Here is a 26,794-nt window from a genome sequence, read left to right on the forward strand (position 1 = left end):
ATAATTACTGGCAAAAAAAAGGGCTGCGTGGATTGTGTTTTACCAAATGATTTAGGTATTTGTGATGGATTTCCACTTGTTTAAGTTTTGATTGCAAAATCACTCTATGGAGAAAAAATATAGATAAGTGTCAACATTGCCTAACTGAGGTAAACATCTCTTGGTCTCCCAAAAGCTGCTTAACTGGTTTCCACTGTTTAAATGTACTCTTGACTGTGGACTATTTAAAACTCTCCATATGAATTTTTAAGTTGGTTCAAAGCATTAGGCCACAATCTCTTTGGAGTAATTTAAGGCATAATTTAATGGTAATGAAGTTAAAGATAGCACTCAAAATAACCCCTTTAAGATGCCAAATCATTAATATACACTTGCATAAATTCCGTTTCCAAATGAAACCTTTTAACGGATTCTGAAATGTTTTGCATGCTAGAATCCGATCCAAATACATTCATGCACACCTCACAGTGAGACTATATAAAATAAAGTAGTGAGGGAAAAGTCAGCAAAACCCATAGGCCAAAAGCTACACGTTTATCAAAGCAAGTTTTTGGCTATGGATGGAATTAGGTATTTTTTAGTAGACTGTAAAATTAAGTAGGAATTGTAGGTCTCAGTGTTCACCTTGGCTTTGGCAGGCAGATATGGTCTGTGTTAGCCTAAGCTGTATCCCACACAGATGAACTCTTAGGTGTCTGCATGTCTGCTATCATACATGCAGTCGGTGGAGTCTGGGGGGCCACCCAGCTGGTTGGGTATAAAAGTACCTCTCTCTAAAGCAGGCACCTACATCTGGGAAGCTGAATAGCAGTGCAAACTCCTTCAGCCTTAGTGACTTGCTTTTCCACTGCCTGTGAAGGGAACATAAGCACTCTGCTCACACACCAACCTTTGGGAGTGTAAATTAGGGCTTCATCCTTTGCAAAACCTACATGTCTCTGAGCTAGGTAGGCAAAGGCTTCTGTTGTGTCTTTATGACTCCCTCCTTGTAGGCATGGGTGTGTTTGGACATCACATGAAAGACATTGCAGTGTGAGAAAAACTGGATGCTGAGCCATGCTGTTCCTGTGACCTGGCTGCTTCTGCACTAGGGAGCACTGGACACTGAGGTTCAGATTCCAGGAGGAGGGACCATGCAGACCTACAAGCCTTCAGCATTTGTCTCAAGGCTCTCTGTGTTTCTGTTGCAGTTTGGTTTAGGCAGGAGAAGCTGCTCGCTGCACATTGCTGAACTGGCCCAAAGGACATTCCATGGAGCAGCTCCAATGCAGTCCTTCAGGAGAGAGCTGAGGACTGTGGAGAGCACTGTGTCATGAACACAGTTCTGAGCTTCTCTGTGGCCCTGGGAAGGGCTTCATTAATTTCTTCCATAGGTGTCTCAGCCCATTCCTTCAATTCCCATTGCTTAATGGAGAAATTGGCTTCTCTGTTGATGGCAGTAAAGAATACCAGCTTCTCTGGAGTCTAGGGTCTGACCCTCATATGTGGATGTACTGAATCCTTACAGAACCATTTGTTTTACAAACAGTTTATTGGCTGTATATTGGTACGTTTAAAAGGAAGTATTCCAAATATCTTGTATAGGATCATAAAACACCTATTTTATAAATTATTTTAAGATGCATTTACAATGTGGATAGATAGATGGATAGATAGATAGATAGATAGATAGATAGATAGATAGATAGATAGACAGATAGATAACAGACAGACACTTTTTTTCTCCTAAATGTCTGGGATTAGAAGCAGTACGAAAAGTTATGTAATGTTTAAAACACCATCACATTCTCCTAGGTGGTGATAAATATGGATTTTGATATTAGGAATATGCTCCTCTATTAATCAGATCAACTGTTTGTTTTGGTTTTTTTTAAAGTTTGTCCCTTTAAAAACATACTTGTAACACCTTGGACATAATGTTTTTGCTTTCCTCAGAGATCCTGAGATGATATTGAGTTACTAGGGAAATTAGATTTGTCAGTTTTATTTCTGGTTGCTGTCTACATTAATTTTATAATTAAAACCCAAAGATGTGTGTCTAATATGTACGAATCTACAAAAAGCAGAAAGAGGAAGAAGTGTGCTTAAGCCCATATAAAAGAAGTAGTTTGACACATGTCAGCGCTATGTTTCAGTGCAAGAAAGGAAATATTTTTTGGCAGAGAGCTCAGAGAACATGTAGGCAAACCAAGCAAAAACTCATGAATCTGAAAATTAGTCTGTGAAGTGTTTGTAGTCACAGTCATTTTTTGCTAAAACATTCAAATACAAATAGTTGGATTGCAGATTTGGTATGCACTACAAGTTTTGCTCATTTATACACAGATCATATATGTTGCATTTTGTATATAAGGCTGGGATATGGAAGGAGAAAAAGTTGATTCAGGGAGCTCCTCTCCTACCACATATCCCCATCTTCCCCTTATTCTGATCTTCAAGAAATCTTAACCAAGGGGAAACACACATTATTATCCACCACATACATTATAGAAAACTATTTACTTTGTCTGCAGCACAATGACCTTTGTGTGCCTTGCCTCCTTTGTAGATGCTGTGAATAAGTCACTGCCTGTGTGTGTCAGCAGTGGCAGTGTTCTCTGCTGACTGATACCTTCAAGAAGTGATGTTGTTTTTGAGGGTAGCAACACCAAGGAGGTGCTGTATCTTTTTATTTAGGGGCACCCCAGGAAACAGCAGTCACAGTCCCTGCTACTGAAACCACTCTGAAAGTGGCAATGTTTACCAGCTGTTTCCTTGTTGCAAAAAATCAGAAGGCTGTGGTCTAGCATTTCTAGTGAGCCACAGCTGAAGATGGGTTCATAAACTCAGCACCACTTTAACGAGGTGGCAGTGCAAGATTATGGATGTGACTGAGCACTTGATCTGTCTGCTTGAAAGCTAAACTGGGATGAGATAAAGTCACTGCCAACTAAGATTCTCCAGCAGTTTGTGCTTTGAGTAAAGTCATCACTGGCTGGATGTTGTAGCCCTTGGTTTTCCAGCAGCTACCTGCAGTGAGGACCAAGCACACTTTCCCCACGCTTCTTCCTCCTCAGCTGACTTCAGTCTCACATCTCTTGTTGTGATGCCTGAAAAACAGTGTCCCTAGTGATAGGTGGAAGCTGGTTCTTGTTTACCAGCATAACTGGGCTGAGAAAGCAAGGTCCCATCTGTTTACATGAGACCTGCTGTCTGAAGGCTGGGTTCTGCCCCTGCCTGCCAGATGTCGGACAGAGGCTTTGTAGCTGCTTTTCCAGTCATATGGCACAAGCCTTGAGTCACAGTTGCTCTCCTGAATTTAGATACTGTAGGAGTAGTGTCAGTCCCTGAGGCTAGGTACTGCTAATCTGTGGTCTCAATTAGACGCTGCAGTTTGGACTTCTTGTTTCTCCTGTTCAAATGAAAATTTAAGTATGTGGTAGATTTTGGTCCATCAGGATAAAATTACTCTGAGTAGGCAGCCTTTCATCTTTCAAGGCTAATTAATATTATCCATTTATATAAATCTTTATGGTTTCTCAGTTGCAATTTCTTATTCCTTTATTCTTTGTAAACCCGACAGATTGTCATTTATTTACATGTAGATTTTTCCCGACATATAAGATTATTGTTAGATGTATTTCATTCTGTGGCTTGGTAGATATTTTTCCTTTGTAATTCACCCCTTCCTGTATGACTTGTACTAAAATAAACAGAAATCACATAATGAACAAACTAAAAGACCTGATGCGCCGAGGAAACAAAAAGCCATCATCCACTAGAATGGTCGGGAGACTTCACACACATGTACACAAACCCGTATCAATCTGCAGACAGAAAGAGAAGGGATAAAGGCTGGATTAAGAAGACCTTAAGAAAGGTCTCCTCAGAATCCCAAGAAGAATTTGCTATACTTCAAGGCCTGTGTTTCTTCTGCTTCCTTATGTTACTCAGAGTGTCAGTGGCTCTCAGACTTTGAATTCAGAGGACCATGGCTCTCAATCAGTTCCACACAAAGGTCTGAGGACTTTCTGAAACGCCAGAGTTTAGAGTGCTGAGAAGCCAGGTGTGCACTTACAGCTGCAGGAAAGGGGATCAGTCTGGTAGGTGCCCTCAGAACATGTCAGATGGATACAGCCTTGCATGAGGTGATGGCACCTGGGACAGTGGGATATTTTGCCTATCCAGTAGTTCAGCAGATAAAGTGCTCGGCTGGGAAACCAAAACTTAGGCTCTGCACTCTGGAGTTAGTTGAGTGGCTGACATCCCTCACACCTTTGTCTCCATGTCCACATGACAGTGAATGTCCTTGTATGGATGACTTTTAAAAGAAAATTTTTGGTAGAAAATATGCATTGTGTGGCTGGGTTTTGGAGTGTTGCTGAGTAGCTTTAGCGTTGGGTTTGGTCACAGATTCTCTCTGTTTGCTTGGTGACACCTCTCAGACACCCAGTAGTTAAAAAAATGAGAGTCTTAGCCTAAGTCAGTATGTTGTCATATAATATAACTGTGATTTGAGAGAACTTTTTAGCAATGCGTTATGCTCTATGTCATGGCACGAAGTGGTGATATCTCAATATCTCTGCTGGGAGAAGAGCCTTGATACTCATGCATAGCTTTAAACTTGTGCACCTCCTGCCTAGCTGCAAAACTGAGACTTTGTGTATCCAGAGCTATTTTCTTTGTTACTTAGTTCTTGATGTATGCTGTTACACTGGATTCTTGTGGGATTTTGTATTGCTTTTTTTGCCAGCCTAAACATTCTCTTTCGGTTTGTTTCACAATGCATCAAATAAAGAGAGTTAATGAAAACCTTACTTTAGATTAGTTACACAGAAGAACAGTAGCATTGATTGTGGGCTTGCCCACAAGGGAACTTTTTATAACCTGTCCAAAGCCTTGAATTTCTCACACGATTTAATCTCTGGAACACCTTTTGCTTTCTCCTGAACATGGTTGCACGTGTAGATTGGGGAACATGAAGTGCGTGTGGGCCAAATGGGTCTGGGAGATGAAACCTTATTCTGGTTATTTCTGGAAATGTTTTTGCTGTTCCTTCTCCTTTGGAAACTGTAGATAAAGCAATTTCAAGGCTTGTAGCAAATTTAGGAAGAAGTTGTCCGGGTTCTTTCTCTGGTTCAGATCCACCTGCTATTGCTGCAGATCACCCATAGTTTCCTGTTGATTGAACAGCTTGTTAGCTCCCTGTAAAAAGGCTTGAAATACTTCCAAATTAATTTTCCAGAAGAAACCCTGTAGGAAGACGTTCAGAAGAAGACAGCCCATATTGCTTAAGCTGGAAGCAGTAAGCAGAGTGGATTGAACTGGGCAGAGGCTGTACAGTCACAGCTGTGATGTCTTCTGCGGCCAAATTAGCTTGTTCACTGTTTGTGGGGATATGTACTGTGTTACAGTCACACAGCTGGCCACTGATTAGGCCTCTTTCCCCAGATCCATCCAGATTACTCTCTGATGTCTTTCTCAATGCTGCATGTGACAGAAGTGTCAGCATTCTTGAGAGAAAGACAAAAATTTAAGTTCTCAGTCCTAAACATATACAGATTTCCTGACTGCGTGACCAATGTACGTCATTGAACTTCTGACCATCTGCCCAGGATTTATTCCTGTAAATAAAAAGCTCTGCACTGCAGAAAAGCAACAGTTCTGTGTGACTGCCCAGTTCCATTTCACCTGGGCACACACTTTCATACTTTTCTTTGCACATTTGAACTGCACAGACCACAAAAATCAAACAAAGGCTGCAAATCCTGCATTGTTCCTGCTCTTAACTGTAAATGTTTGAAACAGTAGGGATTTCAGCCTTCACACTGAAATCTCTTCAAAGGGGAAGACTAATAAAGTACTCATAAAAGATAATACTTTTTTTTTCATTGCTTCTCCATTTGCCTGTGCTTACCTTTGTTTTAAGAGCATCTCATGTCTATAAACTGCAAAGAGTTTTCTTTAGACTTAAAAAACCCATCTCAAAACATTCTGTGTAAATATAGCATTAGCTCTTCTCTGTCTGTTCTAATAGGATGAACCTCTTTGCCAGCTATGTACTTCCAAATCTTCTTGCTCACTGTGAAGATTGAGGGAGAAGAATGGGGTCACCATGATATATTTGTGCTTCAAGAAAGCCTGCCTTCCTCTCCTTTGTCATTGGATCATTTCCTTAAGACAGTAGTTTATCCATTTTACAGATCACAGATTCAAATCCAGCTCTGAAACTAAAGTTTTAACCAGCAGAAGTTCTGTGGACTCAGATCAGGGTCAAATGTGCACTCTGCAGATGTCCCCTTCCTCTGCAGTTTGGACAGATGAAGCAAGGACTTCATAGGGATGGAAATGAAAGGGCAGGTGATTTCTGTAGACCTCTGGTGGGACAATATTAGCTGCCTTCACTGTGCTGCCCTGTGGACAAATAAAACACCTGTTTCCAGAACTTCCAGTCAAGAACTTCTCAGGGTAGGAGATGCATTTTAGAAAACTTGGGCTGTTGAGACACCATATGGCTTCTTTCTCTGTCAGTATGTTTTATTGCACAAAACCGGCTTCCAGTATCACCCTGCAAAGCAGCTCCTGCCTTGCAATTCTTTATTAGACATATCAGCCTTGAACAGGTGGCACGATGTTTATCCATAGCTGTTCTTCTTCTCAAGACAAAAGTGTATTTTCCACCCTGAGAGACTTTAGCTTTTTTTGTCTCCATCTAACCAAAGTGACAAGTTCAAGCAAGGTGACAGCCAGTCAGAATGGAGGGGTGGAAATGACACCCTGAAATGAGTCCTGATTACCTGGAAAATATTTGCTTTCCATGAGTAATGTATATTCTCACTAGCCTTCAAGAATAAGAAAAATGTTTTTGCTAACATCACCATCAACCAGTGAACTGGTAGAGCTAGAGATACAGATTTTTCTTGCAGCTAGGGGCTCCTCTGCAATTGGAAATTAGTATTATCTGAGTTTATTATTGGGATAAAGCCAACTGCAGAGTAATTTTGGACAGTTCCTCTGTAAAGAGTCTCAGTCACAACATCTGAGACAGCTGACTCCATGGGCAGAACCAGCTGAGGAAATGCACAAACTCTCATAAATTCAATACCTCCATAATTTACAATGATTTTTACTATGAATTTTTATCCCTTCTTTTTCCTTGTTCCCTCTCTTAGTTTATAACAGGCTTCTGGGATGTCCTAGGATTTGCGTGGGTTTTTTTGATGGAACGCCAGGTTCTAACAAAATCCCTCCAGTCTCTATTTTTAATCCTATTTTATGGTCTTCTGTTGCTTCGCTCACATTTCGTCTCAAAAGCGCACCATGTCTCCCCCCTGTGAAATGCAAGTCAGCTTTTAACGTCAGCAATCAGATCTGCAGAGTGTACAAGTTTTCCAGCCTCCTCCCCAGACACAACCAGGCTAATCAGCTGTATTCAGTAAGGAGCAGTGATAAAAACAGAATTGCACCAGTGGGTTAATTTTTAAATACAACAACTCTAACATGGGAAACTTTTTTTTTTCCCGAGGAAAGTTAAAAAAAAAAAAAAAAAGTGAGGGAAAACTTACCTAGTTAAGTATATATTACTACTATATTGAGCTATTTCAGAGCAACTACTTGAGAATTAATCTTTTTCTGGCCTGAAGTCCTGGAGCAGCCCTTTAGATTCATAGCCTATCTTCTTCCAAATTAACTGGTCTTTGCAGACAAGCCCTCAGCTAACTTATTCCAAAATCCTAAAATAGACAAACCAGAGTCAACGCCAATGCCCAAGGGCCTAACTCAGCCAGCTTTTCACATTAAAGGCATTATGCCTCGTCTGCATCAGACTTTTAAAATGTATCAGCTAATATGTGCTAATGACACACATTTAAACCCTAGTCTAGACAAAGCCTGTGCGATTGCCCTCTGAATGCTTGATGCGATCCCAACACCCTGACAGCAAATCTGATTACCCCATTTTAATATTGAAAGGCTATAAACATCTGAGAGTCATCCAAACCTGCCCCATAGCGAAGAACAGGGATCTAAGCCTCAAATTATCCTCGTGGGGTGAGACCTTTGGCCTTGCACGAGCAAGCTTGCCAGTGGGGATAAAAAAGCCAGGCTTTAGCAGACAGAAATGTATCTTTGCAGAGGAATCTGTTACACCAGGATGAAGAGAACAACACAACAGCCATTCACGTGTGTTACTGCTTTGACACTGGTGATCCTCTCAGAGTCTGACAGGAATAGGAGGCAAAGAGCTGAACTGGAGCAGAGATGTGTCTGCATGTCTGTGTGCCGTAAACTGATCAGTTTAATTCAAGTAACAGTCTTTTCCCCACACATTTAAAAGAAAGTTTTGAAAAATTGGAAAGGGTATTAAAAAAAAAGGGATGCAATGATTTGAGGAAGAGAAGATAAACGCTTTATAGCAAAACACTTAAAAACTCAATCTGTTTAGCTTATGAGAAAGAATACTGAGAAGTAAATAGACTACAATATATAAATATCTTCACAGGGAGAAAATACACAGTACTAAAGGATTGTTTAATCTTGCAGAGAAAAGCAAAGCTGGCTAGAAGAAACCAGAAAAAAATGAAGTTAGGAAGTTAGGACCCAATTTTGACAACACTAATCTCTTCTAAGAAACTATCAAGCAAAAAGTATCTTTTTCATCAGTTGGTAACCTTGATTATGGCTGGGTTCTATTATGGAAAGTGTATTTTAATCCACCACATATTATTGGGATCACTACACAATAGTGACATGGCTAAGATACGAACAGTCTAAGTCAATGAGGGTTTTTTAGGCTTCAGTGTTATGTGTATAAGAGTACATAAATTGGCAAGAAGTATTTACCAGCCAGCAGTCTCAGCAAATGGTTGTAATATGTCTATGGTATGACTGCAGGAATGCTGTCTGCTAGCTTTAAAGGAATATTTACTTTTTTTCCTCTTGCTGCCCCACAAATATGCCTGTTGAAAGGGCACCTGACATTGGAGTCAGCCTATTAAATCTGAACAGGCACAGTCTTACCCAGTGTGAGACAAAACACTTAATCAAAGGTACTCCTGAGTGTATCTATTTGATTTTGCTTACAAATTCAATGTAATGGGTTTATATAGTCAGAGTATCTGTACCTTGTAAGCATAATTTCCTGAGCTGGCTGCTTTTTCAGTTGATTTACTTGTTCTTGAAACATTCAGTTTTAAGTCAGTAAATCCGTGGTCAGTTTTTGCTGTCCAAGCAGTCCCACACAGAACCAGAAAGAATTTGATGCTGTTTCTACTTCCTTTTTGAGGGAAAAGTTAGGGCAAAGAGCTGAAAAATTTAGCAGGATAACCAGCATGACAATTCAAGGAGCAGCTTGTACTCTGTTTCATAAATAAATAAATAAATAAATAAATAAATAAATAAATAAATAAAAATATTATAAAAGCCTCACAATTTTAATGCTGAAAACTGACATGCAGTTGTTAAGTGGAAAAAATGGACATCAGTTCTGCATCACACCTGGCTAATTATTGGTGCCAGAGGCACCAACAGAATATCCAAAGCCAACTCTCTCCTTTCCCTCCTTCTCTTTCCAAATCTCCTTCCCCAAATCAACTCATACCATCATCATAGGACATTTTTGTCATACTAACACTGACTGTCAAAGCCATTCTGATTTTAAATAAAACAATGTTTGCAAGACCAGAATCTTTATGTAAACAAACCACCCATAATGCTCTTAGAACCAATTTTCTAGCTTTAGATTCCGTAGCATTTGCTGCACATCATGTGTAGCTAAATGTAGCATAGCTTGATACAGGATTTTCTCTAAATCTCAGTATATCTGTTCCTTAAGTGAATGTGATGCTCTGGCAGTCCTAAACATGCAAGTTTTGCCCTAAACACACGCACTTCAATAAACAATTGACTCCGCTGTGTACAAGGAGATATTAAGAATTTCCTTTTCAGTGATGGGGATAATGCAGACTTCATCAAACATGATCAAACATAAAACATCTCTTGTGGGCATAAAATGCAGTTTAACACAGAGGTTACACTTATCTCCCTTGAATGTGCAAGGTTAAATGCACATTTGTCCAAGAGGTTTTGCACAGTGTATCTCTTAATCCTTCTAGAGGGAATCAGATACAGTGCAGCAAGAGGCCGGCCCCTCTAAGCTGATGAAAGTCACCTCTGCCATCAGTCCAAAACAGTTCAAAGATGAGGATGGTCTGAAAATCTTTCCTGGGAGAACAGGAGTTCAGGCCAACCTAGCTTAAAACTCTGTGCAAAATGCCCTCAGCATGTTTGGGCAGTTAGAAACCAAATCCTCCTGCTCCACTAGTCCCTATTTGAGAAGAGGGGATGCTGCTATAACTTTCTTCCATAACTTGCAGTTGTATACCAGACCGTTGCTCAGTTTCATCTCTGGAGCTCATGGTTAGCATGATGTGATACCTCTTTGGCCCTTTTTTTTTTTCCTCCCCACTACTGTTGTGAAAATCCTTTTAAGTGCAGCTGGCTTTGAGTTTTTGCCAAATGTGCATCTTCCTTCAACCCGACTCAGCTGCAGAAACTTGCTTTAGGTCTTGTGGTGACCTATAAGGATCATCTAATTCAATTGCCTGACCACGTCAGGGCTGACAAAAAGTTAAATCATGCCATTAAAGGCATTGTGCAAACGTCCTTAAACACCAACACCCTCGGGGCATTGATCACCTCTCTGGAAGCCCATTCCAGTGTTTGGCCAACATGTCAGTAAAGAAATGCTCTCTAATGTCAAGTCTAGGTGGCTTTCCTGTACAAAAAAATCCTGTATCAAATCCTGTACTGAAAACAGCTTTCTTGTTATTAATCTCACTGTATTTACTGCAGAACTCCCAGCTGGGCACCCTGAGAGTCATCCTAGGGACATTTCAGCACCTAAATGATGGAGCTCAACATTTTCAGCCAGTTTGCCCCAAAGCACACAAAGTGAAAGCTAGTTCTTGGGGCCGACCTGACACTCATTGAGGATGGTTTTCAAGTTCTCAACTGATATGTTCCAATATTTCAGGATGCCTATATGCTATTCATACTCAAAGTTTAGATCTTGTTTGGCAGTATCTAAAAGCCAATGAAAGAGGTTCCCTTTTAACTGGTACAAGGACTAAAAAGGCACCCTTCTAAAGCTCTGATGGTCCAGACAGACATGAAAAACTCATGAAGAAAAAAAATACGAAAAAACCAGGCAAAACAAATATAATGTTTACATTACAAGGTTCTCTCTCAAAAAAAAAAAAGTTTTCTGACTGTATTTGAAGTTGTTTTCTGAGAGAGACAATGATCTAAAGGGAAAAAAAGGAAGACAAGGAAAGGAAGGACAGAACATAATGAATAAATATGGCATGGAGTACACTGAGGTGGAAGCTTTCTCACATCTCTTCTCCCCAGCCTTAGTGGCATCCATACACATTTAAGTTTCAGTACCTAAATACGAGCTGTCAGACCTAACACATTTTTGCCAGAATTATTCATGAAACTGTATGATCTCAAGAGAGGACAGAGTTGTTACTTGGATTAAACTAGTTAATTTTCATTAACATAACTGGCATATAATTACTAGTTTCACCTGAGTAACTTATCACAGGCTCTATAGCAACCATAATTGAGATGTACTTGATTTTTTTAATTTTGTGTGTACTGCCTGAAAGCATAATTTTTTCCCCATAATAGACCTGCTAAGCCTCTTTCTTTTCCCCTTTTGTATGCAATTAGCATTTCATTTAATATTTCTATATTCCAGGTAGATGCTAGAAGAGAAATATGTCCTGAAGTACCAATCACTGAAAGCCATGTTGGAGAGTTCCTTCACTACTAAATGAATTTGACACTAATTGCTGTTTATTGAAGGACCTGAGTGAAACATCACTCTGACATATATCTGGATACTCCCTGCAGCTGTTTCAGTTTTCTGTATTTCCCACTGTTGGTGCCCCACTTCCTAGGACCAGGTCTCTTGTGGCTGGATCCTCTGCCTGCACAGGGGTGTGGCAAAGAGGGGGCTGCTGTTTCTCACCCACAGCAGTTCTTACCCAACACAACAATGAAAACAGGAAGCTTGAATGTGTTCATTTTTCACCTGTCTGCTTGTTGAAAAAAAAAAATCAAAGGTCCATACTAGTTCTTCCTCTACTGATATTTTAAATTATTTTAATCTTAGCTAATATTGCAAGCTCTTGTTTTTAAAATTATATTTCATTTAACTGAGTTATCTGCAATTCATAGTTCAGGTAGGGGAAAGATAAGTTCCAGGAGACTCTTGCTGGATCGATTAATATTCAATAACGTCAGAAAAAATACTTATACAAACAATATGGTAGAAGTCATATTTATTGATAAAAATTAATATATCTGCTATAAAATTTGTAACAGTAATGCAACTGAATATTTATTTTGATGCATAAACCTGAATGTTACATACCAAATACAATACAGTAACACTGGTTTCCTCCTTATTTACACGTTTATGAAAATTGATATGCAATCCATGTTAAAAGAACTTGTAATGGAGAATAGTTACATTAGAAAAATAATATTCTTGATAAAGCATTCTTGAGGACTCCAATCACATTTTCAGGCCTCTTTCAATAAGGCAAAAATCCCTGGTACAGCATATAACTTAATTTACAAAATACAATAACTTCAGACACGTCTTCAAGTTTTCTTTTGGTATGCTTTTCCTCACTGCAAAATTACTCAATTCTCTTACTAAACAGAAAGAACTTTCTATAACAAAACTTAATGAGTTCTACTACATATTACATATAAATCGCTGTAGCTTAGCGACCATAACTGGGCAATCTTTCTCCTTAGCTGTTTGCTCAATGAGCTTTTCTTAGATGTAGGACATGTAGTATTTTGAAATCATTATGACTGTGGTATCTTTCTTCAGTTTTCATAGGAAACAATCTGTCACATTTTGAAACTTTTTTTTTAAATTTTATTTTATTTTAGGAACCGGTGCACAACTACATTTCCACTCACAAGAGAACGTCACAAATGTAACTAAAATTAGGCTTGGATAACTTTGAAAACATACTACTATGTGCCCAAACCCAAATTTCTTACTTTAATACTTTATAACCCTGCCATGCTCTAGGAATTCTTCTTCTGCATAGCTTCATTACTAGTCACAGTCAGACAGTTTTAATTCCTTCAAAGGCACAAAACTTCCACCTCTTTTCCAGTGTTGCTCCTACACCAGTGAATTCTTGTTTAAACATGCGTGGCAGTCTCATCAAAAGCATTTCTATCTCATTTGCAGAGATCTGAGAAAGAAACAAAGGTAAAATTAAAGTGAGAAAGCTGCTCTGTAGCTTATAAAAAAGAAACATTAAGAACAGATATAACAGGGGTGCAGGGGAGAGGAATCCAGGGCATATGAAAACAGCCAACCATTATTTTTTTTTTAACCTTAGCTTGACATGAATTTCCTGACTCCAAAGCAAGTGCAGATTCCTCACAGGAATAATTTTGCTCATGTGGGTGGCATCCCACTGTAAAGCAATGATAACTGCCATGTCAGGGTTGTGGCCACAGTGTGGTATGAAGTCCATCTAAAAATTACAGTCATGGGTGTTCTTGTGAGGAGGAGGAAGCAGATGGGACCTTATTCTTCTTCTCATCCAACTGTTTTGAATTCTTCTCCCAGCTCTATCAGTTCTTCTCCTTCAAAAAGATTTTATTCAGCTCCCTGCTGTTACTGAAGGCTGACTATCCCTGGAACCATCTTCCCTTGGTCTCACCCAATTCTGCAGTCCCAGATAATTAAAACTCCCAGTTTTGCACTGGTCAGGATGTTTTTATCTTTCCAAAATCTTAATGACTGCTCACCTTCCTAATAGTCAAGATGCTCTCATTACAGAAAAACTTTCACAAAAGCAACCTTCCTGGTATAATCAGTAGGGAAGACATAAAATGACACAGTCATGGAATATGAGCCATTTTATCCTACTGCATCTAAAGTGGTGGTCATGAAAGGAACAGCAAAGAGATCTATTGGTGCTGCCTGTTATCCACAGGCATCTCCATGGTTTGAAAGGCTTCTCTGGAAATAATGATACTTCTGCTTATTAATACTAGTAGAAACCTTCCATGATGAAACCCTTCCTTTTTAAAACAGTATATAAACATAAAATGTGCTAATTATACCTCACTACACCCAAGGGGGGTGAAAAAATATCTATTGCTTCTTATTTTTCTGTAGGGGTTAGTGCAGCAGAAATACTAAATGATTTGTTAAAAGTGGCACCAAAACTCAGTCTAAAGCCTCAGCAAAAATCCATCTTTTAAGTACTCATGTGGCAGCTGTGGGTGTCTGGTTACTTTTGTGCAATGTATCTGAGCCCTCAGCCCACATGGGTATGCTGACCTTATCATTCCTGTTCAGGCGAGGAATGACAGGCTAACCATGGAAAGTAATTGAAATTCATCTCTGAAATTGCATCTCTGGATCGTGCTATTAAAAAGTAATTTGTTTCTACAAGCAGCTGCTTCCAAAATAAACCAACGAGGTCACATTTTGCAGCTTGTGTTTATTATGCAGTAGGTAGGTCCAGCGGTAGCTGCAGAGATGGAGACAATGCTCCTTCCTTGAGGGCTCTGTTTGCAAGTCAAGAGCTGCCCTGGCAGCCTCACAGAAGCCCTCAGGTTACTCATGTGAGCAAAATCTCAAGGATGGAGCCCACAGTCATGTGCAAGAAAGGACCACAGCACTGCAGGGTGAGAATGTTGAAGAGCTCACTGGGCAGAAGCAATGAGCAGCAGGGCTGGAGCCTATAGAGTCCATATTTTGGATGATTGCTGTTATCACTCAAGAGATATAGAGCTGGAGAGGACATCCAGGGGAAAAAGCAGTTGAAACTTGGCCAAATGCTGTGTTAAGGGAGGGCTTGAAAGAAAACTGAGGAGATTGGACAGACTGGGTGATTCAGGACAAGACAAAGCAAAATGCAGCTTTGGCGGGGCACAGAGAGGCAGAAGAATGGCTGGTGTGAAGCTCTGGATTCATCTTGATAAAGAGATGGTCTTGATAAAATCAGACATTTAAAAAAGAATTAAAATTCACCAGTTTCTCCCCTCTTTCTCCCATCCCCATCCCCTACTCTCTTTTCATTGTGTGTGGCTGTAAAGCGCTAGGAAACCTAAGTTGCCATGGCCTGAAGGCAGTGCCTAACAAATTCATCATCCTTCCTCACTCACCAGTGCAGCCTGTTGTAGTTCCAGTGAGCTTCTAGTTCAGGATCCCCTCTGCTTTTAGCTCTACACTTTTTCATAGAAACAGAGGAAAGATCCTGGATCATCCAGAAGCATGAAGCAGCCCATCAAAGCAGTGGGAAGCTGATCTTATCTGTGGGCTGAGGATACTGTTCAGGAGTAAAATGTTACCAGGACCAAAGGAGTTGTGTTACAAGAAAATCTGGGAAAGCACCATCATCCAAGTATTGGCAGATGTGGGACAGAGCTGTGGCTGGCTGCAGGGTGACCCCTGCATTTGCTAAGTGTCTCTTGCAGCCTGGCATCCTGCAGAGCTGCTGTTTAGCACCTGGAGTACCATTCACCTGATCATTTCACACTTGAGCTTCTCACCCGTGACTTGCTTAATATTCAGTGCAGAGGAACAGGCCCTTTTGGGAGCTTGATTTAATCTCATTCTACAGCAGAAATTAAAAAGTAAATCAAAGAATCTTATCCTACAGGTATGTATCGACTGTAAGTCTACTGTATGATCTGATGCATTCAACACTTTGCACACTCTTTTGTGTTTGCCTCACTTTTGTTTTTGCCACAACTTCACTGAAATTGGTATGGTCACCCAATTCCTTTATGTGGTCATCTCTGCTCCCACATGGAGACAAAGGACATGCAACATGGTCCATTCCTGTGTTCATGATGGTTCAGTCCAGTATGACACATGACTAACAGCTTCTCAAAGAATAAAGGGCCATCTCCAAAAACTGCAGTTTGATGTCCATGGCCACACCTGCCTCCTGTTCTGCTTTTTTTCTCTGCAGCTATATTTCAGCATCATATGTGTCATAAAATCAGCTGCTAGTCTTTGCCATTTAGAGCTCTGCTCTTCTGTGCCACAAAGGATAGCTAAGCAGTGCGAGGCAAAGACCTCAACACAAGCACGTGCACTGTAATTTGCAAATGAATAAAGACTGCAAACCCCCAAGCCCCATATCCCATTATCTTTCTAATGGAAATGCATGAAGAGTTTAACCTGCAGTAAAGAATAATACAATATTTCTAAAGAGAAAACAGATTTTGATTAAATTTTTTTTACCCTAGAGTCCAACTGCTGCATATAAGACCAAAGATACTCTATATTGGCTCCAAAAGGGTGGACATGAAGAAATGTGGATATGATACCTGTAATAAAAACAGACACAAAGTATTAAAATTACCTCAGACACTGTATCATTAAAATAGGAAAAATAATTCTGAAGAGTCTGTTCTTGAAGGTTTTTCAATATGAATTATGATTCTTATTTTCTTTGCAGAACCCAATAAACATAACAAAACAGCACATTTTTAATACAGTCATAGTAACATGCTAAATACAATAGCTCATCTTCAGGAAATGACAGCAGTTAGCAAGTAAGTGACCAAGATAATATACTGATGAATAAAGGAATTTCTAAACAAAGCCTTGCTGGGAGCATTTCAACTACTAATTTTATGCTTGATTTACCAATATAAAATTGTGGATATTGTAATGGTAAAATTATTGTTTTTTTCCCCTTCACTGGATTCTGTGTTGTGAAAACTTATCATACAATTGTGTCAGAACCCTCACTCCCTCAAATTTTTCTAGTAATTATGCAGATGCTGGTTATGAAAAGTGTTTAATCCATATTACCCCTAACTGCTGCTGAAGAAAACACAAATGCTTTATGACATATTTGCTTATTTACTTTTTCTTAAGAGAGAACACTTTCTGTCTATCTTCATTGTTGTTCTCAGGATGATTATAAGAGTTATGGGAATTAAAAGTGGCTTAGAAGGAGTCAGGATCTAAGTCTAGAGATTTTTTTCTGCAGTCAAAATCAAGTGCCAGCATTAATAATGATGACCAGAGAAAACAAGATTTGGGGCAGCAGTACTGCTATTAAAAGCATTATCCAATTTCTCCTCTTCTAAGTACACAGTGAAAATACAAAATGGCATGTGTGCTACTTGCTGTTTGGGGAGAGCTGAACTGTAAGAATCAGAATAAATATTTTCAACTCTCTTTGGATGGGCTTCTTAGTTGAACCACCCTAGGGGAAGTTTCTTATACTTAAATCATAAACACCAGGATTAAAAATGCTTACAAATGACAAAAATGGGTCACTGTATCTCATGTACTGCAGGCCATACTGCTTTCTTGATGCTGAATGAATTAGGATAATCTTGGATTTCATTTTTCCCCAAGTACTGGCCATGGTTGAAACTGATAAGCAATATTTAACTCATTTTAGACTGGCTTTGCAAAGAACACCTTTTTTCTCCTCCACTTTTCAAACAGCATTTACAAACTTCTGATCCTGCATAAGGAGTGGCATGTAAAACATATTTTGCTATGGCAAGTCCTAGCAGCAATGACCTTCTTTGTGCTGTGGGTGAGTGACTACAGGTAACCACACAAGAGCTCTAGAAGCAAAAGCCAAGACCATCACACTTGGATGGGATGACTGGAAATCCAATTTGTACTCAAATCACATTTTACCAGTGTCGTTGCACCTGTTATGTGATTCCCATGGCTTTTTAATTCAGGGCATTCAAAGCCAGCTCTTTCATATAATGTAAATAATAAGTAATTTGTCAATATTTTGTAGTTATTGACTGGAGTTCCATTATAATTGTTTATTTTTTTTTCTTTTATGCTCTTTTCCTCTAAGACAACATTGTTATTTTTTGAAATACAGAAAAACTTAGTGAATGGATGGAGGCAATGCCAATTTTTCCCTTGCCACACCTAATCATGCCTCAGAGGAAGATATAACATGAAGTCCTTCTTGAGGAATCTTTAATCTTTGAACTGTGAGTCAGTTGTGGGGGGGTATTATGACCAGCAATATCTGAACTGAGGTTATTCTGTTTATCTGAGTGTGCCACTGAACAGCAGATGTATGGGACCCACTTTGGGACACTGCCACTGTTTGTTACAGTCAAATAGTGAGTGACTTAGGAAAAAAGTTTGCTATTCTGTTCTTAAAATCCCGTGCTTGCTCTGTTTCTCACAGAATGAACTTTGAAAAGATCAAGTACTGTCCCCTGCAATTAAAAGTTTCAGATTTAATTATAACAATCAGAATTCAATCAAGTCATACATTTCTGTGCATTCCATTTTTGCATCTCACTAGTCACAGGGAGTTTGTGTAGTAAGAACTTTAAACATTTAAATACATTCTTCACCTTCAAATGACCTCTTTGGTCTGAACTGAACTTGTGAATTGCTGAATCTGTTCCTCAGCAATAAACCAGCAATCTTCCTGGTGCCTAGGTGATGAAAATGAGTTGCATTTAAACAAACTAATGTAGTTTTGGAGCCATCATTTATCAGGATACCACTGATGTGTGAAAAGACCAAACCAAAGAAATTAAGCCTGTTCTTTCAGATCAACATTTCTGTTGCCATGCCAGAGGGTACACTTTGGAACTGCGGGCTTTGTGCTCCCTGAAAACCTACCCCACTGAAACCAAATGCAAAATATGCACAAGTCTAAATGGGGCATGTTCCCTCCAAGGGTAGCATGGGTACAGCCAGTTCTGTGTGGCTGAATGCCTGATACCAGTTAGCTGGCCCACTGCCTATAAGCCTTAGCTTTAGGCACTATTTAAGAGTTTATTTTAAAAATTTTATTCTAGGTAAAGGGTATGACAGTCCTTGTGGTATTCTTTATAAATATTCATATTGCTAATTCCCTCACCTAATGTCAAAGGCATAAATCTGGCTTGCTTAATACATGCAATATATGTATTTTTTTTTGCTTGGTAGTTTACTAATATTATTTCCACCCCCTTTTCCTTCACCACTTTGTCTAATAATCATCTAACAAGCTATACAACTCTGGCCTGCTAAATCTTGATGTAAATAAAGTCATCATACATTCATGCTGCAAGTCTAAATGCAGATCCTGCAGTTTTGTCATACCTGAAATCCTTTCATTAAACTACAGACTTTTTCAGAAAGGCAACGTTCACTTGTATTTTAGGATTTTTCTTCTTACTAAAAGCCATTTTGAACACAGATGAAAAAAACAAAAAGTCTATTTTTTCTTTTTTACTGGTATTAGGACAAAGATGTGTGTAAACATATATGCAAAACAGAAACCTGTTAGAAAGTGTTTTGTTCTCAAAAATCTTCTTTGGGGTTATCTTACCTATTAATAGTGCCTCTTTCTCTGATTTTAGACCTGGGCTTCGTTTCTCTGAGTTTTTTTCTCTGTCCTGGTTGACCAATGCTACTGTCAATACATTGATTTCCTATAAAGTTTAAAGAAAACAAACAGGTGGTCATGTAGATTTCATTTACCTCGATTAAACTTGTCTGCTTCCTTTCAACTCTATAAAAAAAATAATTACTTTAATTCACATCTAAAGACAAGACAATTATAAATAATTGATTTGTTTACAGAATATTAAGACATATTTTGAACTACCTTTTTGCGAAGCGCTGCCAAGAAGAGAAATTTTGCTTGCAAAGTAATAACTTTGTTGCTAGTGCTTCTTCATTATAACAGCTGGAGAGATTGTGCCATAAAGTGTGGGGATGGTCAGAAAACTCACATTTTCTAGCTATTAAAGCTGTAAACCAAGACCGCCTCCAGGGAACATGGATGGAGACATTCAGCTACAACCATAAGAGTAAATTCAGCAGTCACTAACAACATTTCTAGCTACTAGAGCACAACCCTTTGCCCTGTTACACTCTTCAACCAGGGCCTGGCATTGGCCCATCCCAAGCAATTCTCAGGTATTCTCAGGTTTGGGGGGTCAGCACATTTCAGGAAGACCATTCCTAACAGGTGATTTGCATAATGCTATCTTGTTTTGAGGACTGAAAGAGCATCAGCCTGAAGGGCAAAAAAATCAAGGCTCCTACTTGGAGCTCTTTTTTTCTGGAATCAGGTGGCCTGAGCCACCTGAATTTCATCTGAGAGATGCTCCATCAGAAGTACCCAGGCAGTTGTGTGACTGGGTATATGTGAATAAATTATTTCCAAGGCATGCAAGTGGCCTCAGAGTGTATTGCACAATATTCAAACATGTCCATGGGCTGTTTCCATGGAGTAGCCAATGTGCAGTAACTCGTTCCTTGGTGAGGCAGTGACTCACGCTGCTGCATCTGCTCTGCGAAATGCTCAGCAGTTCCATGCAAAACTTCGGAGGCAGAGAGCACGGTGCTGGAGACATGGTGGTGTGAGGTGGGACTGTGAAGGAATGGTGCTCTTGTTCTGTTTGAGGGAGTCAAGGTAAGCTGCTGGAGGTTGCATGGGACTGGGCAGCCTTAAATGCAAGCAAATATGTACTGTTTGATGTAACGCTGTGGCTCATTTTGGATATACCCATGGTGTGGTGCCTTGCTCCAAAATTTTTGGCAAGTATTTTTGGCAATAAAAGGGGATACTGGGCTTGAGTTGCTCTGAGGCATTTCTGAAGGTGTGAATCATCCATGCTATAAAAAGGCATAAACTCCAAAATTTGTCAAATGTGCTTCTTTATGGATGACTAAAGGCTTCACAGTCTGAGAGGCTGGTAAAAAGAGTCACATGCTTCCTCATTTTTAATTGAAAAAGAAACAGCAATCAACATAACCCAAAAACCCCCAGTGACGTAGTCTGTGCTCTTCATAGGTCTGCTCCAAGGGGCAGCTGCCAGACAGGCAGTGCCTGATGGCTCAGATGCATTCAGATGGATTCAGGTGTTCCTTCATGTCACAAAGAATTGAAGCTACTGAGTGTCAGCTAAGGAACTCTATGTTCACGTAAGTGACATACACACATGTGCATCCTCAGTCCCCAGCAACACGGGGCTCTGACAGGCCCTGGACCACACTGAATGAGGCGTGAGGTCCACTGGGTCATGTGGGGTTTGTTGCAGCTGTAATGGCCAGCTGAGGCATTTCTGCTGGCCACAGATCTATGTGTAGCTGTGCACGTGTCAGCCTTTGCTGGCTTTTGCATTAGTAGAGACCAAATAACTTTTTAGTTGTATATTTTAGCTTAGGGAGTCTGCGGTTCAGGTGTTGGCAGTGATCCACCCCTAAAATAATGGTGCTCCTGGGTGCTCTAGCAGCTACATCACCTTGCCACTAGCACTCCTGTAGTGTCGTAATGCACAAGGCACATTATAGCTTTTAGAGCAGCAGCATGCTCTAAATTGTCCAGCACTGTTGATTCTCCTCCTGACAGAGCCAAAGGCTAATGCAAATTCTGATCTACTGCTGGCCATGACATCCAAAAGCAGTGAAAGGAAATCCAAGCAAGAAACTGAAATAAAAGGTGTTTACCTGACTTTCTCCAAGAAGGCAGTAATGACAAGGGGGTTACAGATCCGAACAGAGCTGTATGACAGATTTTGTGATACTGCAGCAGAAAAGCAGAGCAGCATATGCCACCAAAGCTTGTATATGTTAAGATGTAACTTTGACTTCATCAGAGATAGAAAAGTAGTCTAAAAACAGCAGCTCCTGAGAGGGGAAGGTGGGAACAGAGAGATGTGTATTTGATATAACAGGCACCAAACACAGCACACTGGCAGTTTCAGGTGGGATTAGGAGTTTTGTCAAGCAGTGATGCAGAGAAAAAAACTATAATCCCATTGGGAGCAATGAACAGATGGATTCTCATTTAATGCCTAGATTTGAGCCTCTGCAGAACATTTCATATGATTTATAGGACAGTGTAAATGGATGCTAAAGGAAGTCACATCAAGTCTTCCTTAACTGTATGTTGGAACAGAGGATAAAAGAGTAAAAGTTTTTTTATGGGGAAGCCTGAGGAAATGAGTGGCAAAGATAGATACTCAGCAAACCAGAGGCTTTAGAAGAAAGTTGCAAGTTCTTGGAGGCTTTAAAAGGAGAGGTTTCTGCCATCCAATGCTACCTGCCTCACAGAAGATAATAAATTAGATCACCCTGATGTATTCAGCTGCCAAAAGAAGTTTGTGCAGGCCATGACATACAGGGTGTGCATAGTCACATAAAGTAAATCAGAATTCAGTAGCAATGCTGCTAGGAATTAATAGTGGTTTAAGAGAAATGTCATAATTGGGTCTAAAAAATGGGTGTGAAATTCACCCAGAAACTGGGCTAATTATAGCGTAAGTGAAAACCTTAAGAATCTGACAGCATACTGCAGATACAAATCTGGTACCTATGAAGCCTTGACAACAAATCCTCATGCGGTTAATTTACACTTTTTTAGAGGCACTACTTATGTCAACCCGCAGAAACAAGACTTTTGAGAGTACAAAGGTGAATGAGGCAATAAATAATTGGAAAAAACCAGTTAGGTCACCTCTCTGACATGGGAGAAAGCTACTGATCACCAGATGCCTGAGGAAAATTATTTAATATATACTGCATTACAGTATTTCCTTTCTTTCCTGAAGACCATTCTTTATTTGGCAAATTATATTTTCTGAGGCCCTAAGCAGTCTCCTTCAGCAGGTTTCATTATAAAAGGAATATTTTGCTACCATCTGTCAGTTACTGCATTAAAGGACAAGAACAGAGCTGAGCATGTGCAAACTGGTACTTATTAGAAATGAAATGACCTTGCAAGAACTAAACATAGTGTGTGAAAGGCTTAATCCAGGTTAAATCACACCTGGAGATCATTAGGGACCTGGTCCTATTTATTATTCACAAATTATGTCAGGTATTGGAAACCGAGGAGGACCAATTTGATGACGACAGCTGCAGAGCTGCTCAGTATGAATGCAACCATTCTGTGTGATGCTCTCACCATTGCCAGCTTAGAGCTTTTTCTCACAAATGACCCTTTAATCCATCATCAGATGATGAAAAGCCATGAATTTGCCTCATGGGATTGAAATCCCTGTGGCTCTGCAGATATCCCTTGGGACCAGCATTTTGATTCAGGGCTCCCTGAACCAGGGAGGGAGAAACAGGCAGAGAGTCTTTCTGGACAACTTTCATGAGAACTTGCTGGATGAAACAGGACAGCAAATAACAGTTTTATCCCATGGACTATTAATTTCCACAAGCAGATCTCTGACACCACCATTGACACAGAGCTGATAGCTGTGGCGAGTCATACATTGCAGTTTTGAACATGGATGTATAAAGGCTGCAAGGTGGGAGAGAAGTTTGGTTTTCATCATTCACTCAAGCATCTTGGCTTCTTTTGGAAGAGGCATGGGCAAATATATTGCACCAAAAGTTGCCTGGTCTGACTGTCCAGAGAGCAGGTGGGTCTAACACTGGAGACACAGCAAATCACAGCATGACTCCTGAGAGAAATGCGCTTGCTAGAGAAAGAGACAGAGCTCCTGAAGAGTAGAAGAGATGTGCTGATATTCTACAGAAGATAGTCACGGATCCTCTAAGAACAAAAGGCTAGCTCTGCACTCCAGGGCTCTAGCAGATCAGAAAGCTCCAGATATTTAGGCTGGATAACTTGGGTGTTTCTCTCCCTTCTTTGTTTATTTTTTCCCCTATGGGAAAGTAAGATATTAAATAAAACTTTCTCAATCTAGATAGCATTAATCCTCTTCAGGTCAGTCTTGAACTAGTGCAAAAAAAGCAGACAATATAAAATATTTGTTCTTGCCTGAAAATATGCACTAGCCAGCATCCCTAAAAATGGGGGGAGTGAGGACTTGATATTGTTCATAAACACTGAGCAAGAGTTGAAGAGGGCTTGCACAGTAGCTGCCGTACCTGGAAACTCCTCTGGCCAGAGTGCAGTTCTATACCATCTGTTGTTCAGGACTCTCCTTTGAAAGGCAGAATATAGGATTTAATGACTGTGCCATTGAAGATACCTGACACATGCCCAGGATGCAATGACATTCAAAGAGATTAAATATTCCCTCCACTCTCTGGGTAATCTAGGTATTTGATAATTATCTTTGAATCTAGGGGGAACAATGACTGCTTGTGTACTATCTTCAAAGACCTCATTTTCTTTATTGTAGTTTATGGAATTCTGAAGCATTGTGTGGTGAGGGGGTAAAAATAATATTGAGTCTTCTGAAAGGCCCAGTAAACATCCCATAAACCTACCAGCCTCTGAAAAAGTTTGCATTTTTACTATATGTACAAAGCCAATTGTCTGAGGCATTAAAACAGTGGCAGAAAAAGGAAAGACTTGATGTTTGTCACAGCAGGCAAAACAGAGCAACTGCTGAATGTTGTTAGATGTAAGGGATACACCACACTTTCTCATCAGCCAGGGGATTTATGAGAGAGAATGAGTAGGAGGAGAAAAAACTATATCTGAAACATAAGCAAAAATCTTGCAGGCTATTAACAGCAGGCCAGAGAGATGCTATAAGCTTGGAAATCAAAGGTAATTTTAAAATTCTGGTAGAAGAAAGAGCCATGCACATGATACCAAATCCAGCCTATAAGGTATTGAAAGGCATACATGTGCCTGCTCTGAGCATACAGAACTGGGTTTGGAATTCAGGTGAGTTTACCCAAATTGCTTATTGAGGACCAGGCAAGATTGATTGCAAACTTGGGTCAAAACTGGTCTGCAGCATGAAGAAAGGCTTGTATTTAATTTATTTGCATTTATCTGTGAACCTCCTATAGTCTGGTATAGATAGGTTCGCCTTGCTAGTCGCTCTTTAAATGTACTTCAGAACTACATCTGAAAATTTCATCTTCCAGTTTTAACCTGAGTGGAGCATAATTCAATAACCAATCAAGTGAATGGAAGTCTTGCAATACTTTCAATGCACATCAAGTCAGGCATCTTAAATTTATGGGGACATGAAAGGTTGAGGTACAGGACAACTGTACAGCTTAGCATGGTTGTCAGCTGAGAATGAGCTACTGTCCTTGTCTATGTTCTTATCCACAGTGAATTCAAAATTATTCAATCCAAGTTAAACTATTCTACAGTGAAAGAGCTTATTTAAATTTAACTTAAATCAAATTTCCTTGCAAATGTGGTAACGTATGAGTACACTCACAGGCAGTGATTGTGACTCAGATGATCAGAGCATCACAAAATCAGGCAGATGACCTTGGGAGATCTCTAGTCCAACCTTCTGCTCAGAGCAGGATCAGCTGCAATGGCAGAGCGTGTGGATGTGCAACAGAAAGGTAGAAATCCAATGGCTCAGCAGTTTCTCTGCAACATCCCACTGCTGCACCTTTATCAAGAGAGGGGTGCCTCTGTCCCTGGCAGGAAGGATTTTCCAACCATCGTCACTTGCTTCATCCTTGTGATACTTGCGATTCAAGTTTTATTTCCACAAGCACAAAGGAGTACACAGGCACCATTACAGACTGGGAAAATGTGATAACCTAATCAGAGAAAGGAGAGTCCCCTGACCCAGGTCTTCCCAGGGCTGTTACAGTAAAGTATCAGCCCCAGGGGCCGAACATGACACAGTGAACATCAGTCCACCTTTCTGAAACAGAGGTTGTCAGGCTGCCAGGATTCAGCAGGATTCAGCATCTCCCAAAACCAGTAATAGTTGGTTTGGGCCAAAGGTCTCTTTCTCTTTCTTTAATGAGCTTGCTCCACTTCATTGGCTACACACTGTGTTGTGATGTGATGTGTGAAAATTTGGTTGAGTGTCTGAACTCTAAAAGTACCTTAAAATTGTCCTAACTTAAATAAACATCATGTGTGTTACATAGCTCTTCTCTCAGTCTGTTATCTTCAGTGACTGTTTCTGACTCTCTGCTGAATTCTCCTCTAAAAATACTCTGACTAGAAAATTGCTCATAATTTTGATTAATATCATTCTTTTGTTGCTTCAAATGAATTATCTTGTATCGGTGTATTAACTACTTCCTTCCTAGAAAGCTTATCTTTTACATGGTCCTGACTCCATACAGCCTAAGAACTGATTTTAGAAAAGTGGCTAGCACTAAGTTAAATGGCCTTGTGACACACTGTTTATATGCAGAGAGGTTTCTTGGCTTTTCTATTTGTATAGGGATAACTCAGTTTACAGTAAAAATTTGCAGTGGTGCATCACATATGAAAAAAATAAGGCAAAGAATGAGGCATCCAACCATCTGCCTAAACCCAGAGCTCTCACAAGTAGCTAGTGACACTGTTAGAGTTAGCACCAGGTCAGAAATGCCTTTAAAAAAAGCCTTTGCTTTTCAGTGTTTTTTTTGTTTTTTTTTTTTTTACCAGGGTCTTACAAGATCCTTCTCCTTCTAACCTACCAACCAATATGCAGAAGGACATATTTGCCATTCATTGCTGGTGAATATGACTGATCTATCATTAGAAATGATAGACACCAGGTTTCATTTTTTCATTCAAATCAAGCCTAAACTTGGTAACTTATTTTGTTCTATGCAAGAAGCCAGTATTGGTCTTGTCAGAAACAACACATTGCAATTACTTTTAAAGGACACTCATACTGAAATTTACTTTAAAATTCACTAATATAGTATTTACTGTTATTGTAAATTTAAGAGTGCACTGGTATTAACAAATAAACTGTTGAAAACTTGAAAAATTATCTGGCATTAAAATTATGCTAACAGCAATGTAGACAAATTAGAACTGTGAACGTAAGACCTTGTGAATGAAAAACTTCAAATGGAAGGATCTAAGGTTTGTTTATCTGATTTATACTACAT

General features: G+C 39.7%; 1 protein-coding gene across 12 annotated transcripts in view; it reads right to left on the bottom strand.

Moving 5' to 3' along the window:
- Positions 1-12,313: 12,313 nt before the first annotated feature.
- ENOX1 (ecto-NOX disulfide-thiol exchanger 1) overlaps positions 12,314-26,794 on the bottom strand; it is a 353,570-nt gene continuing 339,089 nt past the window's right edge. For all 12 annotated transcript variants that reach the window (XM_058829123.1, XM_058829121.1, XM_058829113.1 and 9 more), the window contains 3 exons: positions 19,368-19,470; positions 16,286-16,371; positions 12,314-13,265 (listed from right to left, as the gene is read on the bottom strand). In XM_058829123.1, the coding sequence (XP_058685106.1) occupies positions 13,134-13,265; positions 16,286-16,371; positions 19,368-19,470 (321 nt within the window). In that variant the 3' untranslated portion in view covers positions 12,314-13,133. The remainder of the gene's footprint in view (positions 13,266-16,285; positions 16,372-19,367; positions 19,471-26,794) is intronic.

The sequence above is a fragment of the Poecile atricapillus genome, chromosome 1, assembly GCF_030490865.1.
Source record: "Poecile atricapillus isolate bPoeAtr1 chromosome 1, bPoeAtr1.hap1, whole genome shotgun sequence".
NCBI lineage: Eukaryota > Metazoa > Chordata > Aves > Passeriformes > Paridae > Poecile > Poecile atricapillus.